Source organism: Antedon bifida, chromosome 8 (assembly GCF_963402885.1).
Source record: "Antedon bifida chromosome 8, ecAntBifi1.1, whole genome shotgun sequence".
In the NCBI taxonomy this organism is placed as follows: Eukaryota; Metazoa; Echinodermata; class Crinoidea; order Comatulida; family Antedonidae; genus Antedon; species Antedon bifida.
The window spans coordinates 1,017,095-1,034,487 of record NC_136233.1 but is presented as its reverse complement, the minus strand read 5'-3'; the positions used below and the strand labels follow the sequence as shown (position 1 = coordinate 1,034,487).

The 17,393-nt window shown below is 33.5% G+C and overlaps 2 protein-coding genes across 2 annotated transcripts; one reads left to right on the top strand and one right to left on the bottom strand.

Moving 5' to 3' along the window:
- The first annotated feature begins 1 nt into the window (after position 1).
- LOC144849964 (GPI-anchor transamidase component PIGT-like) lies at positions 2 to 4,244 on the top strand. Its single transcript, XM_078707101.1, has 10 exons — positions 2 to 190; positions 496 to 673; positions 1,085 to 1,212; positions 1,385 to 1,494; positions 1,788 to 2,060; positions 2,205 to 2,355; positions 2,454 to 2,654; positions 2,764 to 2,929; positions 3,290 to 3,370; positions 3,559 to 4,244. Exons 1-10 carry the CDS (start codon positions 4 to 6, stop codon positions 3,881 to 3,883), a joined length of 1,800 nt encoding a protein of 599 aa, XP_078563227.1. The 5' UTR covers positions 2 to 3; the 3' UTR covers positions 3,884 to 4,244.
- A 374-nt stretch (positions 4,245 to 4,618) lies between these two features.
- On the bottom strand, positions 4,619 to 17,380 carry LOC144849474 (FACT complex subunit SPT16-like). The gene is made up of 24 exons (XM_078706390.1): positions 17,210 to 17,380; positions 16,461 to 16,559; positions 16,126 to 16,350; positions 15,668 to 15,760; positions 15,434 to 15,580; positions 14,905 to 15,056; positions 14,557 to 14,729; positions 14,135 to 14,225; positions 13,313 to 13,499; positions 13,042 to 13,107; positions 12,152 to 12,241; positions 11,029 to 11,144; positions 10,739 to 10,892; positions 10,403 to 10,530; positions 10,103 to 10,238; positions 9,704 to 9,830; positions 9,420 to 9,538; positions 8,987 to 9,112; positions 8,671 to 8,859; positions 8,126 to 8,295; positions 7,000 to 7,129; positions 6,655 to 6,793; positions 5,947 to 6,018; positions 4,619 to 5,562 (listed from the first exon to the last, which is right to left on the bottom strand). The coding sequence occupies exons 1-24, from the start codon at positions 17,276 to 17,278 to the stop codon at positions 5,462 to 5,464; spliced, it is 3,099 nt and encodes a 1,032-aa protein (XP_078562516.1). The 5' UTR covers positions 17,279 to 17,380; the 3' UTR covers positions 4,619 to 5,461.
- Positions 17,381 to 17,393: the final 13 nt, after the last annotated feature.

Below are 17,393 nucleotides of genomic sequence, written 5' to 3'. Positions count from 1 at the left end.
AGTATGGCGGGGGAAAGTTTGTGGATCAAAATAAATGTTTTCTATTTATTTTTGTTGATTAGTTTATGTTCATCAATTTCGGATGTCTTTAATGAAGAGTTACTTATAAAACCATTACCGTCTGGTCATGTATATTCACATTTTCAATTCACAACCAAATGGGACGTTGATATACTGAGAGGAGAGAAGCGTAAGTTTGCTAGGCTAGCCTATCATCAGCTGATTGGGCATGATGATTCGGAATGTGTAGGGAGAAATAGTAAATATCACCCTAGCTTGAGAGAATATTGTACAACAGGAAGTGATCAATATAATTTTTTTAGTAGTAATTAAAAATATTGAAGAAATAAAACTAAAAATAAAGGCTTAATATAAAAAAAATAGATAAATTATAAAAATATTCTACTTAGCCTAAATTGTATACTTTTATTGTTTTTTAATTAAATAAACAATTTTTTTAATGAATTAATTATTTTCAACATTTTTTTTTTGCAGTGGAACACTACAACCTTTTCCCGAAAACACTTGGACAAATAATAAACAAATACTCGGTACAGGAACTACACCTGTCGCTGACACAAAGTCTCTGGCGGACTAATGCATGGGGTTACCCAGCAACAGCCGCACCTCCTGGGGCTGAAATATGGGTGTGGTTTAAAAAGTCCACAAGGAAGTATGAATGATTTCAATATTACATTATTTATTTTAATATGAAACATTCTCGGGCATTATTTCTATAGTTTACATTTCAAGTAAATATTTAAGAAGTTTTTGTTTGATCGCACCACATGGTTTTGTGCCCCCGTTCTGGTGAGCTGTTCAAAATAAATAAACTACAGTATATGCCTATTGGTAATGGTATATTTATTCAAAATTTGCACATAAAGAGTACACAAGGAAAGTACACAATATAAACATTGTATTTTACATGCACAACAAACAAATAATAAATAAAAAAGCAAACATTTCAGAGAAGACAGTACATTCACCCACACTATATACTATAAACAGTGTACTGTAAGTCATCTATACCATTCAACAGTGTATCGTATGAAATGAATCAAAACCCTTTTTTTATTACCAGCATTGATGAGGTTTGGTCTGGGTTAGTGAATGCCTTATCAGGACAATTCTGTGCCTCCCTCAACGTGATCGATGCAACAAATAGTGTTCAGCCACAGTTGTCATTTAAACCAGAAGGAATTGTTCCTGGTAAGTACTTACTTACTTGATACCTGGTATTTCATTGGAGAGACCTCAAAATCAATTGGTGATGGGGATAATATCTCTCTGGAGAAAACGTTAAATTGGTGTTACTATTGAAAACTATGATTCAAAATATGAGTTTCTTAAATGTTTATTTTTACCGGATTTATATTTATAGAGGGATATCCCAGTGATTCAAGATTACTACGTTATGCTTCATTGCCTCGAGAAAATGTATGCACTGAAAACTTGACACCGTGGAAGAAGTTACTCCCCTGCAACTCAATGGTACGATCCAGGAGAATGGTCTAGTTCATTTGAGAGTTCCGATTAGATGATGGAAATTATATTTACATGTTGTATATATTACACTATAGAGAGTTACTGTTTTTTCTTGTACAAGTTAAAATGGAAAAAAGCTTCAATTATTGAGTGCATAAGTTTAATCTTACAAAATACTAAAGCAATATTAAGAATCTTCTTCAATGGCTGAAGTTAAACCTAGCAGTTCTATATCTATAGAATATGCTTCCATTTAATTTTACTGATTAGCTACTAACAACATATATTTAATCTTTTAGGCTGGTTTAGGGGCTCTTTTTCACGCTACCCAGCTGTACAACGCCAACTACCATTCACTGGCTATACACATTCGTCCTGTGTGTCGTAACAAAACATGCTCACAGTCATCAATTGAGCTAGGCCAGTCATTAGCTGTTGTGATAGATCCAACTCTCAGTAAACAGCAGAAGTCACCAGGCTGGTCATTCAAGACGTTGTTTGGAAAAACCATTCAAGGAGGCTGCCCTCTAGCAGCCACAAGTGTAGCATTCGTCGATGTTAGCATGAATTCTGTAAGAAATCTACTTAATTTATAAAAGTACAAAAATATATTGTGTAGTTCACAGTATTTTTTGATGAGTCCATAAAACAAGAACATTTTTATATTTTCAGCTTTTAAATTGTAAATGAAAAATATGTTGTAAATACTTTTTCAGAGCTCAAATCTTCTACAAATTTCTCCTGATCCAACTGAAGTCATATTTACGACTCGAGGCGGCGATTCACGGAAATACGCCATGTACGATCTCCACAAACAAAACGCAAAATTCAATATAGAATTAAAAATTCTAAACAATAACAAAAAAGGTATGAAAACAATATATTGAGTGCATTTTAAATTAATAAATTATTCTGATTGAATTATCTTGAAATATACACTTATTTCACATCTACATTTTTTTTAGTACAACCTGTTCCACCCACTGTGTATGGTCAGAAATACCTAACCGGTTATGGTCAAGAGAAGGGGGGATTTTCCAGTGTACTTCACAACAATCATCCTACCAAGTCAGTGAGGGTCATCTACCTCGATATCATCCCCTGGTATATGCGCCTCTACCTACACACTCTGAAGATCACAAACTCTGTGAAGACTATTAAAACAGGTACGAATGCTATTAGTTGCTAAGAAGTTTGTTTATAGATGTGAAAGAACATCATTTTTATTAATTATAAATGAAGTAAATCATAAAACATTGTATATTTAATTTTCAGAAAAACTTTTGTATAATCCTGGAAAGGATCGAACCAAACCATATGAACTTGAAATTCAGCTGACGTTACCACCCCGCTCTACCACTACTATCAGTATGCAATTTGATAAAGCATTTCTGAAGTGGACAGAACATCCTCCCGATGCCAACATAGGTTTTTACACCAGGTACTGTATGTACTCTCTGGCTGCCATTGAAATATATTATAGATTTATGAAATTATTAAATTACAAATCCTAAATGATTTTAATGTACAATGCTGTGTTGTTTAATAATATACTCTTCAAATACAAGTGCTTTATGTTGCACTTCAATCATTTGAATGATTTCTATGAAATGTGTTCTATTGCTAAGGCTAATTGATAGTTAATGATAGAGCAAGCAATCAAATGTGAAGCTATCATGCTATTCCCTAAACATTAATACAGTATTTTAAATATACTTTGAAGAACTATTTTAATGTTAATAGTATATTCCTAGCCTTTCCTATTACTATCCATTTAATGCTATCTCGTTTATATTTCTAGTTCTGCTATCATAAGTACTATGTTGATGTCAGCGGACAACATTACCTCTCCTGAACATCATACAGCACTGCTAACACCAAGGTAAATGATTCATGAATTTCAAAAGCAGTCTGTTTTGCCTTTCATTGACATATGATAAAATATGATCAGCCTTCTAAATAATTTTTGGGTTGCTGTGGATTATTCATGGATGTATTTGTTTTTGCCAATTTATGCAACCAAATAAAAAAAAAAGATGTCATAAAAAGTATTGTTTGTTTACATTTCAGTATAAGAAATCCACGAGAATCGGAATTCTTTCTGCGCATCTACACCGAAGGCTTATTGGTCCAATTGCCATTACCAGACTTCAGTATGCCTTACAACGTTATCTGTCTGACGTGTACCGTGGTCGCAATAGCTTTTGGTTCAATGCACAATCTAACAACGCGGCAAATCGTCCGCGATGATTCAACCCATGTTAGTTTAAAAGAAAAAGTAAAAAACGCCTTCTCTAAAATCAAGAAATATTTATCTAAATTTAGGAAATCAAAAGAGGCTAAAATAAGTAATGAAAATAGTGATACAGTTGACGATGAAAAGATAGTGAAATGACCCAAGCAACTTGAACACAAGTTTTAAAAACGACAACATTTGAGAGGTATACAAGAGAGGGCCTAGACAAAGGTGTGTCCAGGGAAATAATTGATTTACTGACCATGAAAGAAGTGAAATGAAGTAGTGGAATATGTTTATACATTTGTAATAAAAGACCACCAGGAGGACCCTTGCTCACAAGCAGGTAGGTTTGAATTTTGAGTACTTGGTCATCCGATTTCTATGCAATAATCAGCAAGTTTGCGGCAGTATTTGTGCCAAAAATATTAAACTTTTTAAGCTGCTTAGTGGTCCAACATTCCAATACAATATTGTTAGTGAATTTGGTGGAAAAATAAACATTTTGATATTAAGTGTATTTTGTGATACTTTGTTGTTTAGTGAGTACAAAGATATAAATACAGTAACATCTCCTAATTATCATATCGTCACTTGCAATTTGTGGAACTAATATTAAAAGCAATTTTCCACGACTTCCACAATCCTTGCATCCGTTAAAGCCCTACTGGAATAAACTTCCTCGCTGCGATGACCAAACGTCATGTTAGTTCATCGTGTGCAGATATTAAAATGCGTGTCCTCACCTCGAAACAGGTTTGATGGTTCCTAGGTCCAGACGACGACACATTGATAATCAAAAACTCTCCATTACCGTCAACAAGAGGACTAATGACATACACGCTTACCTTATTATTACCATCAATAAGAGGACTAATGACATACACGCTTACCTTATTTACAAATTTCAAGTTTTTATTACAAAGCGAGAGATAAGCCCACTCACATTTCAAAAGTATTTTTTTCAAAGCAAAAAAAAAATATCTGAATATAGTTCACAAATTTGTCCACTCATTATAATACAGTTTCCCTTATAAGGCAATGTACAACACATAAACTGCAATATTAAATTTATTTTGTTAAACCAAAAGATTTATCCAGATTTGTGACCCTTTTTATTCATTTAATATTGGTTAACTATTTTTTGTCCTCCAAATATTTCAAAGAGAAAAACAATTTTGCTTTCCGAAGATTTTTAAGTGTTACAGCAAATATTAAATGAAAGATAACACAAATTTTACATGTTTGGAAATTATAAGGTGAATGTGTTTCAACTATAATTTCTATGAACTGCTAAATAATTTCAGAGATTTTAGAATTTATCATACAAAATGTTACACAGATCCACAATCTAACTGTATAATAGAAAAACTAGAGTTGAATATTCAAATATATTGGACATTGACTAAATATTTACAAGTCTCTTTCCAATTAAAACCATCTCCAAATGCCAGCACTGACCAATAAGACGATTAAATCAAGTTAATCTCTGAATTCATAATTTGCAAAGTTGGGTTATTGATTAGAGTGTGCCTGGTACGGCTTAGAGTATGCCTGGTACGGCTTAGTGTGGGGCCAGTCCGGCTTAGAGTGTGCCTGGTACGGCTTAGTTATTAACCTATAAACACAACTGTCCCAGGAACATAACTAAGTCTGTACCGTTTCCTCTTTTTTTGACAATGAGTGTGTTCCTGAAAGTTGTTCGTCTTATTTATGATGGTTCCAACCACGTTCTTACTACCGTTTCCTTTTTTTTGAGGATCCTCCTTGACTTTTCTGTTTCCTTTTACGACTTAGTGTCTCTTCCTCCTCATCTTGTTCTCGTTTTTGTTTATCATCTACAGTAATAATACACAAATTATATTTAATCGATATTGGACTACTATAATAGCAAAGGACGTTAAATTTACAAAATACAATCCAGATAAAAAAAAAGGTGTATACTAGACTTATACACATGCACATTTGTATAAACTACAACCTCTATCCATCGACTGCCCCGAAATGAAAGCTCACTAAATCAAACGAATAGTAGACTTCACACAGCATTCAAGAACGGAGTTACGTAGCCGAATAGTGTATCTATATGCATGCACAGTTTAATTCTTTGTGTACATTACAGTCTTCTTTCATTAAAACATATTTCTTTTTTTTTTAATCTATAGTACACACACTAAAGGTAGTGATTTTTTATTAGTATAATAATTTTGTATTCTTCTCACCATGTGCAGCTATTTTCTCCAATTCATCCCAATCCTTCCCACTCTCTTCACCACTTGACAATTCTTCTTCACCTTAAAAATAACAAATATAAATTATCAATGACAATTTGCATAGTGCTTAGTATACAGGTGGCATATTATAAATGATATTGGGGACGTATGAGCTCTACCAAAACGGAGACATAATCCTTCTCTAGCTACATCCCTATATTGTGCATATATTTGTTTAAAATAAGCAATTGTTACTGCAGTATGAAGTCCCTAATCAGGTTAGGCTGAAGAGAAACCAGACGACTGGAGTGTTGATGTCGGCCATGTTGATGTACTCATCTTTAATCACAATAAAGACCAGTCAAATGAAACAACAAGGCCTTGTAACAAAATCAATGACAAATTAAATACTTTAGCAGTGCTATAAGAAACTCTTTAACATTACACTTGGCATATTCGATTGGGAACCTTTTGTGCTCATTGAATCTGTTACTTGTTTATTCAAATGGTATGTTAAATCAAAAAGCTGTTTCCAACCAAATTGATATACTAGTGTGCAATAAGATATAGGTTACATGAATGAGCACTCAATCTTTAGATTCTGCCCAAATATGGTAGTGATATGGTCAAATATGGTAGTGATATGACATGTTCATATATGAGCACATCACATTTTTTTGTCACATAAAGTTTGATAGTGTAGACAGAGCTTTATACCTGATTCATCGCTCTCTTCAAATTCACTCTCAGCAGATTCTTCATCAAACTCACTATCAGTTGTTTCATCACTGTTGTCTTCTACATCTGTCGGCATATAACTATCTTCTCCTTCTTCATCTGAATCATCTTCATCTCCCTAATTAAAAAATTTTTTTTTTTATTTTTACAATATCAAAAACTCAAAGATGTACTGTCTCCCAAACTGTTAAAGTAAAGGATAAATAACCTGGAATAACTTGGAATAAAGAAATAAGTAATTCCTTTTCCCCCAAAAAAAACAATATCACTTATATAAAGACAGTTACATAAAAGCAGAAAAAGCGAGGACATCTGGACACTTACAGAACTCTCAGGGTCAAGGAAAGTCCAGCCACCATTCTCAAAAAATCCCTCAGGGTCATCGATGATAGTCCGCATAATCTTGGTCCAATTGAGAGATTGCACGCCCTCTGTATACTTGATATCACATGAGCTGAAAAAAGAAAGCAAAATGCGAAATTAAAAACAGTAACATTTTACAGTATAACAGTGTGTTTACCTTGTAACAAGGTTTGATCTCCCAATTTATTACACGTTTTCATACACACATACGCGAACCCGAGAAATATCGGAAAGAAAGCATGGTTGCGCACTATTTGATTTCTATGATTGATTAGTAAAATACCAGTGCAATACACACATGCGCAGTAGGAATTCAGAACATCCGGGAACAAATACAGGTCTCTCATCAGTGTGTTTTCTCCCGGAAGATTTTCCACAAAATTGTGTTCTCACTATTCAAACCTGGTTACAACTTGTTACATTTTGCAGATGTGAAAAGGGGTATTACTCAAGCAAAACTAGTTGAAAGTAACATATCATTTATATAGCGCCTTTACAATGATCAAAGCACTTTACAATAACTGTTCAGTAGTTTGCGGTACACCACATGTTTCCAAAACGAATTAAAGTCAAGAATGTCTCAACTTTTCGGTTGTTATGCTACAACCATCTTCTCTAGTAATCTTTTTAAGCAAAACTAGTTTTTAAATAAAACTAGTTAAACTTACTTTAACCAATCTTTAACCTGGTCAACTTACTTTAACCAATCTTTAACCTGGTCAACTTACTTTAACCAATCTTTAACCTGGTCAACTTACTTTAACCAATCTTTAACCTGGTCAACTTACTTTAACCAATCTTTAACCTGGTCAACTTACTTTAACCAATCTTTACCCTGGTCAACTTACTTTAACCAATCTTTAACCTGGTCAACTTACTTTAACCAATCTTTAACCTGGTCAACTTACTTTAACCAATCTTTACCCTGGTCAACTTACTTTAACCAATCTTTAACCTGTCAACTTACTTTAACCAATCTTTAACCTGGTCAACTTACTTTAACCAATCTTTAACCTGGTCAACTTACTTTAACCAATCTTTAACCTGCTCAACTTACTTTAACCAATCTTTAACCTGCTCAACTTACTTTAACCAATCTTTAACCTGGTCAAGGAGATTCATAGGAACAGAGTTGACTGTGGCAACTTTTCTTGAATAATCTTTGAAGATGAACACCATGTCAAAGTTCTTAATGTGGAATGAGACACGTTCAAAATGAACCAACTCTACGTCTTCCAACGTAATCACAAATGTCGGCTGTGAAAAAAATAGTAAAAGGCCTGAAAATGTAGCGCCAGCTTCATGTTTAAAATGTAGAACTCCTTCTTTTAATGACATTTTATAAACAAAATGGTCCGATGTGTAGACTTAATGCAAGTGCGAAGATATATTAGTTTCGGTATTGGTAGACAATGTCAAAGATGCTCTCCGGATGGAATAGCATCTTAAGATGAGAGTTCGTCATATTCTCATATATTTTTGGTAATTTATAAGTATATTAATCATTATTATTGTAAAAAAAAAAGGTGAAAGAAAGAATGAATATTTAGATAGAACAAAACAATATCTTAGCAAAATGAAACTTGTATGAATCTTATATGAAAACTATAAAGCAGTATATAAAATACATACCCACTCAATAACACAAAGTAAACAGCTACTAGTAGGCTGCAAGAGGACGGTACTCCGGTGGGGCACACCAAAGAACCCTAAATCCCGGAATGGGGATTCAAATTCCATTTCACCCTTTGAAAGGTTTTCTACCTTCTCTATAAAGTTCTTAAAAGCTGACTTGAGTTTATGTCGCAACTCCCGTTCATGCTGAAAAAAAGTGAAAAAGATTTTAAAAACTTAAGTTAGGAAACAGAAATCTAATTATACACATTCAAGAATTGAACCTAGATACACGGATAAGTAGGCCGGGCAATTTACCAAAGAACCAACTCACCTGTTCTGACCTGATGTCATCCCTGTCATGAATATTGTGATGTTTTAACAAATCAGTCGTAATTTCTCCCACTTCTGTGTAAAACTGAATGTCAACGTGTCGTTTGTTGGCAAACAATATCGCATTCTGTTAGAAGTAAATATTTAGTTTAGAAAATGACACTACAAAGATGCAAATACAAAAGATTAAAGATTTATATTGACTAGTAAAGGGGAATAAATTATGACTAAAAAAGATAGCAGATAAACAAACTATGAATAAAGCTCTGTATACACTATCAAACTAGTGTGATGTACCCAAATATGGTGGTGATATACCCAAATATGGTAGTGATATGACATCATCATGTCCATATATGGACACATCACATTTTTTGTCACATAAAGTTTGATAGTGTAGACAGAGCTTAATGAAACTTGTAGAGAATATTCACCTTCAGATGGAAATGCAATAAGATAACCATTTCATTGTCACATGGTTGAAAGATGGCGTGCTGAATGTTGTTATACAAAATGTCTACTTTATCGCCACGTACAGACGTGTACCGGAAACCTGAAAAATAGAGTTTTAGATTCATTTACCCAAGATACAAAACAAATTACGTTTTTTCTAAATAAAACATTTCAAGTTTAGAGTACTGTGGACCTGTCAAAAGCATTATGACTCTTGTTAAGTTTGTAATGCATAAAAGTTTAGAATAATAACTAAATAACTCACCATTTGTGTGGGCCTCTAGGGTTCCTTGGATTCTTTTGTGGGTGATGTTTGGTCTAATATAGAGGTCCTTAAGTTTGGGATTTCCGCGGTTTGGATTTATCATTAAAGTGTCTTGTTTTACAATTCCCTAAATTAGGCAATGCACATTACAAGTAAAATTAGCAAACAAGCAACAAACAACGTCTTAACAGATTGCTATCATATTTGTAAAAAAGTATGCAAAGGTTCTTAAATGGACAGCTAAATATCTTTTCTCTATACATATTTTACCGTTTAAAAGTATTGAATAAATTCAGATGTTAAACTGCAAAATCAAAATGTGTTTTTTTTTTATTAAACCAGAATAAAACAAAAGTGGAATGGAATTTTTATAATCATTGAGGTTTTGTATTTTGTTACCTCTTTTTCCCTCATTTCTGCTTCCCTTGTTTTGAATTTTTTCTGCACATCTTTGATGAGTCTAAATGCTGTGTTGAGGTTTGCTGCAGGTGCAGACGACTCACCAGGTGCCTTTGTGTTTGAACTACGGTAAGTTCTGGAAATCAAAAAATGTATTAACAAAAAAGATGATAACGGCTAATTACTATAATTAAATAATTGCTATAGCATACCAAGAAATTCTATATAATTGCTATATCATACCAAGTATATATAATATTTACCTACATAGGTAGCAAGTAAACAATTCAATATACTTACACTTCTTTAACAAAAATTGCTTCTGGATTTGGAAACGTGACTGTATCTAGGCGACCAACTGAGCTACCAGGATGATGGAAATTGATTCTCAAATATGTGTAATCTCCCTCAACACTCTGACTAATGTTCTGTTATAAAATGACAAGTAAATTGGTCACCAGTAACGCAACAAAGGTCACCAGTAACGCAACAACGGTCACCAGCAACGCAACAACGGTCACCAGTAACACAACAGCGGTCACAAGCAACACAACAACGGTCACCAGCAACGCAACAACGGTCACCAGCAACGGTCACCAGTAACACATACCTCATACTCAAAAATAGTGTACATACCTTTATAGTTGATATATGATACGGTGTAGGGATGGTAAACACTGGTAATATAACCGTCTCATACTTCTTATCAATTGCAATTCGCAAGGCGTGGATGTCTGGATCTTTCGGCATTTGAGCAACATTTTTATACGATATATTGGATTTTTTTGCTCTAAAAAACAAAACAAAGCATTGTTTTAGCTAAGAACAAAACTTGAATTAAATGCCAATGTTCAGTGTTGTATGTTATTGATGTACAGTATTTTTACCAAAAGCAATATTCTTATTTTAAATGAGTAAGTGCTTACTTGACTTTAGTTTTGTCAGACTTGGCCTGGGCTAATCTTTCTTTGGCTTCGTTGTTCATCTGAGTAGCTAATTCTTTCTGATGTGACTTGCGTTTATCCTCAGTGGATATGTCCGTCTACAAAAAAAAATTAGATTTTAATACAAAATCATTAATAATAATAGATTAGAATAATTTCTAAATATTATAAACCAGATGGGAATGATTGATGAACAATCTCTATACTTACTCTAAGTTTACTTTCTAAGACTGCTTTTCTCATGCCCCTACCAAGAAGCAATCTCTATACTTACTCTAAGTTTACTTTCTAAGACTGCCTTTCTCATGCCCCTACTAAGAAGCAATCTCTATACTTACTCTAAGTTTACTTTCTAAGACTGCTTTTCTCATGACCCTACCAAGAAGCAATCTCTATAATTACTCTAAGTTTACTTTCTAAGACTGCTTTTCTTATGCCCCTACTAAGAAGCAATCTCTGTACTTACTCTAAGTTTACTTTCTAAGACTGCTTTTCTCATGACCCTACCAAGAAGCAATCTCTATACTTACTCTACGTTTACTTTCTAAGACTGCTTTTCTCATGCTCCTACCAAGAAGCAATGTCTGTACTTACTCAAAGTTTACTTTCTAAGACTGCTTTTCTCATGACCCTACCAAGAAGCAATCTCTATACTTACTCTAAGTTTACTTTCTAAGACTGCTTTTCTCATGCCCCTACCAAGAGGCAATCTCTGTACTTACTCGAAGTTTACTTTCTAAGACTGCTTTTCTCATGCCCCTACCAAGAAGCAATCTCTATACTTACTCTAAGTTTACTTTCTAAGACTGCTTTTCTCATGCCCCTACCAAGAAGCAATCTCTGTACTTCTCTAAGTTTACTTTCTAAGACTGCTTTTCTCATGCCCCTACCAAGAAGCAATCTCTGTACTTACTCTAAGTTTACTTTGTCAGACTGCTTTTCTCATGCCCCTACCAAGAAGCAATCTCTGTACTTACTCTAAGTTTACTTTCTAAGACTGCTTTTCTCATGACCCTACCAAGAAGCAATCTCTGTACTTACTCTAAGTTTACTTTCTAAGACTGCTTTTCTCATGACCCTACCAAGAAGCAATCTCTGTACTTACTCTAAGTTTACTTTCTAAGACTGCTTTTCTCATGCCCCTACCAAGAAGCTGGTCAGGCTGTTCAATCTCTTCTTCTTCATCATCATCTTCCTATAAACAACATTTTAATTATTGTTAAAAACAGTATAAAGTAAGTAAACTACATATACATTTAGGCAATACACTATACAGTGATTATTGGAGTGAACTTAAAGATGTATTGTCCCTTGAAACACAAAAAAATGAAGGTCAAAATATTCTAAATTTAAATTGGCCATATCAAAGTAATATTAAAGTTATTCACTTTAAGTCGAACATTCAAGCCAAAAGCAACAAGTTTACGTAATTAAAAGGTAAATTAGAAAGATTTCAAACCATGAGTACGCATTATGCATATGCTAATTAGGATTGTTTACAACTCGTCACGGTTGAGAAGGTATTTTCACACAGATCGTGAGGAAGTTTTATGATTATGATGCATACAGAGTAGCCAAACAAGCGCGTTTCATTATGGGATATGTTTTGATCAAAACTTTGACTGGAAGTCAAAGTTATTTTTTTAACAAAAAAACGTCTGTATTTCAGTTAAATGATTTTTTTTTTCGACAAATTTTTGGTGATAGTTAATAACTATTATGATACTTCAAAATGACCCACTTTTTTCAAAATCTGTTATTTTTTATTTTTTTGGAATTAGTCAAAGGGACAATACATCTTTAATTAGGGCTAACTCTTTCTGGTACCACCAACAATCTAGGTTTCTTTAGATTAAAAGGTAATTAACATAATGTGTTTTACTTTAACTAATTATATGTATCAAATGACAGACACTGTAACCTCTCAATAAAACTACAACAAATGTCCTTGGGGAAATATGCAAATATGATGTTAAATATTTTTAAAAACCTCACCTTTAGGAATATACCAATGTGCTTTATCTTCTTTTTCATTTGTGTTAAAACTGTTGCTGGTTGATTCTGAAAAAACACATGTAAATGTTGCAATTCTTATGAAAATGGTTTTATTTGTAATAGTTTTTAATTTATTTGTATTAGAGTTCTATAACTTCTTTTTATAAAAAAATAAAATAAAAATAATAATGGTATTTCTTTTGGTTAAAATACAAAAACTGTATCAACTACTGAATTTCTTTAGACAATTATTTCAGAAGAAAATATGTACCTCATTAACCAACACAGTATCTCCAATGAACAAAGCATACTTCTTTTCCTGGTCACCCTTTCCTTCTTTTCTTGTCAAGTTTGAGAAACCAATGTTAATGTTGAATACCATTCCTTTGCTTGCTTTCAAATCGGTCTTTGCGTTCAGTACGAGTGAACCTTCTCGGAATTCAATACCCATTACAAACCTAACAAGAATAGTAAAAATGTTTTTATGAATAATTATCAACCTTTTAGATAAAATAATTGGTAATGAACAGTGGGGGTCGGTTGGTGCTGGATGGGGATCAAACAAAAGAACAATAAAATGTCAATTATAAGAACAGCAAGTAAATTGCCAAATAAAGGAAGGATATATATCATGTGCTTTTCCTCTCATTTGAGGCTTAAAGGAAAGGAACAACCTAATATTTTACCTAACTATTATAAAAGTAACCATACCAACTTAATATTCAGAACAATTTATGTTTAAATCGGATTTGTAGTTTTCTAGTAAACAGGATTTTAAAGCTGTTTTCAAGACATTTGAAAATCGCCATCTTGTGCTCATGGCAGCCTATTTGTGACGTCAGATACGGCCGACAAAAATTTTAAGATTCGCGGTTGCATTCGGCGCTTCTATTGGCTAAGCAAATCCGCTAATATGATTGGCTAATAACGCGACATGCGGTCATGCAGGACCATATTTGGGTCATTTTTTGGTCACATACAGTTTGATAGTAGTTAACAGTTGTAACAACCCTAGCACTAGGTCAGCATTGGATATTAATCACAAAGTTCTAGTTCTACTACTAAAATGTATAAACATGTTTGACGTTGTTACCCAATGTTCTTTGTTAAGTTGTTTAATAATTCTGGTTTATTCTTTTTAACATAATCTACAGCAGTGGCATACACAGCGGATAACTTGGTTCCTGAAAAAACAACAAACATATTACACAAGTGAGTGACATACTACAATAGATAGAACAATTCAGCCTTGCTTTAGGATATGCCAGTGGAGTCCAATGGTATGAAAAGTAAAAGAATGTTGCTCTACTACCGGTCTCTCAATTGGTTATATAGTTCCGCACTTTTTCTCGATCTGTTTAACTTGTCGTTACTGATTTGGGACTTTCCCTCAATACATTATAAATCATTAGATTTTGACAGGACAAATTCCACTTACAAATAAAAATGATATAGTATAATTTTTTTTAAACAATGTGAATTTTCAACAGAGTTGACTTGATCAGTTTTACTCACCATCAACTAAAGTTTTTAAAATCTCTTCTTCCAAGGTCAACAGGAAGTTATAGTTGGATTGTTGTTCATCCGAGGGGTCAACGAACATCGTCCTTACAACATTTGAACAATAAGACTTGTACCGCACTCCCAGGGCACAGATAATTGTACCAAAATGCAGTTTGTTTTGATCACTAGAAAAAGAATCAAAATAATTTTTTTTTAATCTTTTTTTTTGGCTTCCACTGATCCACGATATTATTGTTACTCTCTATTCAATTTCCCTAAAACCTCGTTAGAAACAGAGAATTTTAATGTTCTCACAATTATATGTTGGCAGAGCTTACTACAGTTAATAATTTGTACTACCTGACAACACTAAACTTGAGGTTATAATTTCCTCCACTCTGGATTATGGGAGGGTAGCACATGTCCAGGAAATTGGAGTCGACATTACCCACAATCTTCTTATTCTCCAACGATGCCTCAATGTTTTCTGCCATTTTGTTATGTCTTATTTTCTAAAAAGAAATTTTAACTTTGATTTCACTGGAAGTTGACATGTAAATTAAAAGGACATTATTTTACAAAATTAAGCTCCTTGAAAATATGAGGAGAGCTGTGCCCATTCTCTTTAAAAGAGAAAGATTCTGTATCAATTGTAAACTTTCTTGTTGAGTTTATGCGATGGTTGGGTGATTTAAGCTCTGTCTACACTATCACACTTTATGTGACAAAGAAATGTGATGTGCCCATATATGAACATGATGTCATATCACCACCATATTTGGGCACATCACACTTTTTTTGTCAAACTATTTTGAGAGTGTAGACAGAGCTTAAAAATGATTGACATACTAAAGGTGTGGTACCAATCCTGGCCATTTTGAGTACTCACTTTATCAGCGTCAACAACCTCCATTAACTCTTCCTTAAATTGTTTGTTAAACACATCACATGTTGTCTGACAAGCTTTCTTTATCAAGTCTATTTCTTTCTCTTCTTTTACAGCCATTACCTTAGCAACGGCAGAACTGATATCAACCTAAAAAATGTAATAGGGTAAACATAATACAGCTGTGTGTATAGCACTTTGTCTTCTTTATTACAAAATAAAAATAATTTTTCTTACCTTTTCAAATTCAGAATCTGCCAGCGCCTTACGCCAACCATCCATAAAATCCCCAGGAAAGTTGTCCTTCCTGAACACACCAATTGTTTTGCCCTTATTAGGAGAAAGACGAAACAATGTCAATGACATAATGCTTAAGATGGGTGAATTATATTGCTTAATTAGTAGTAAAATTGGTAATGCTTATTCTGTGAAGAGTAATGGGTTCAATATTGGCAATACACCAGCTGTTATTTTAAAGTTATTAATACAGTATTATTCCAACAGGACTGAACAAGAACCCAATTTAAAATGAAGTATACTTGGAGAAAATTATTATTTCTATCCAAGTATACTTCATTCAAAATCGCAAATTGTGTGACAGGAAATATTTTACAGACATTTGAGGGTCAAAGGTCTTGAAAATATCTGGTGTAAAATTTGAAACTGAAGGTGCATTTCCTCAAACTATAACTTACCTCTTTGCTATCTTTAATGGCTTCAATCAGCTTAGCAAAATTAGCTTTGTTACCGTCACTCTTATCTCGTGTGAAGAGTGTGATAGCCGGTACGCCCTCCTGGTTCTCCTTCTCCGACGCAACCTGCTTCAGAAACTCAACTTTCTTTTTACTTGCTAAGAAGAAGATGTTGTTCTCGCATAACACCATTACAGTGTCCGTCAACTCATAACCAAAAAGCCATGTCTAAAGAAAAAGAATAGAATAAGAATAAGTCTGCATTAAAATGGTCCTGGTTAATCAATCAACAAATTGAAATATTTAATCAAATAAATGATGGTACTGGTGTGAATTACCTGTAAAGCTGTTGATTTGGCATACACAGTTTCCTCGTCGACTCCAACAGCCGTGACAAGTGCATCAGCTTTCCCCAGACCATTTCCACCATCACCATTCTAAAGAGAAATAATATTAAAAGTTCTATACCATCAAATAGAATTGACCTAAAATATGTTCGGCAGAGCTGATTTTATCAGATGGGTTCAGTTTTGGCAGTCAAATTTGGTTCCTCCGCACCAGTTTTTCCAGTCAAATAGGTCAACCAATATTCATAATTGTGTATTTTTTATGTTGTATAATTTTATATAATACAAATCATGCATTATAAAAATATAAATTTAAATATAGTTTATTTTGTACTTAACTTAATTTGAATATGTAAATTTAAGCATGAATAAATTACCTCCTGACCTCGAGCCAGGTCATTCACTTATATTTAAACTAATATAACCTTTGACATGGATGATGATGTATAATTTGATAATTTTGCAAGAAAAATCATTTTATATAGCTTACCTAATATATTTTAAACAATGTTTTCAATTTAAAAAAAACAAATTATCTGAAATTTCGACTTTAGTGAAAAAGGGTTATGGAACAGTCTTTGTTTAAATCCAGCACACACAGAACGACCTAGCACGCATGTCACACAAGTCCAGGTAGCTCGCTCGAGTCCAAGCACCCACAAAAAGTCAAAGAAATCAAAATACATCATAATAAGGCTACATGTTTAGGCTTAAACTTTCGAACCAAATTTACGACTTACTTTCCAGGCCTGATACAACGAAGTCATGCGTCGACAAAACGCATCCTTATCTACAGAGATCCCTGCCATTTTGCGACTAAATCACAGCGCAAAATTGTGAGGAAAAATGAATTTCTTTGACGATAAAGGAATCTGATCCTTGTAGTAAAATGGCGCGAGACTCCACCACACTCTCACGTTTAAA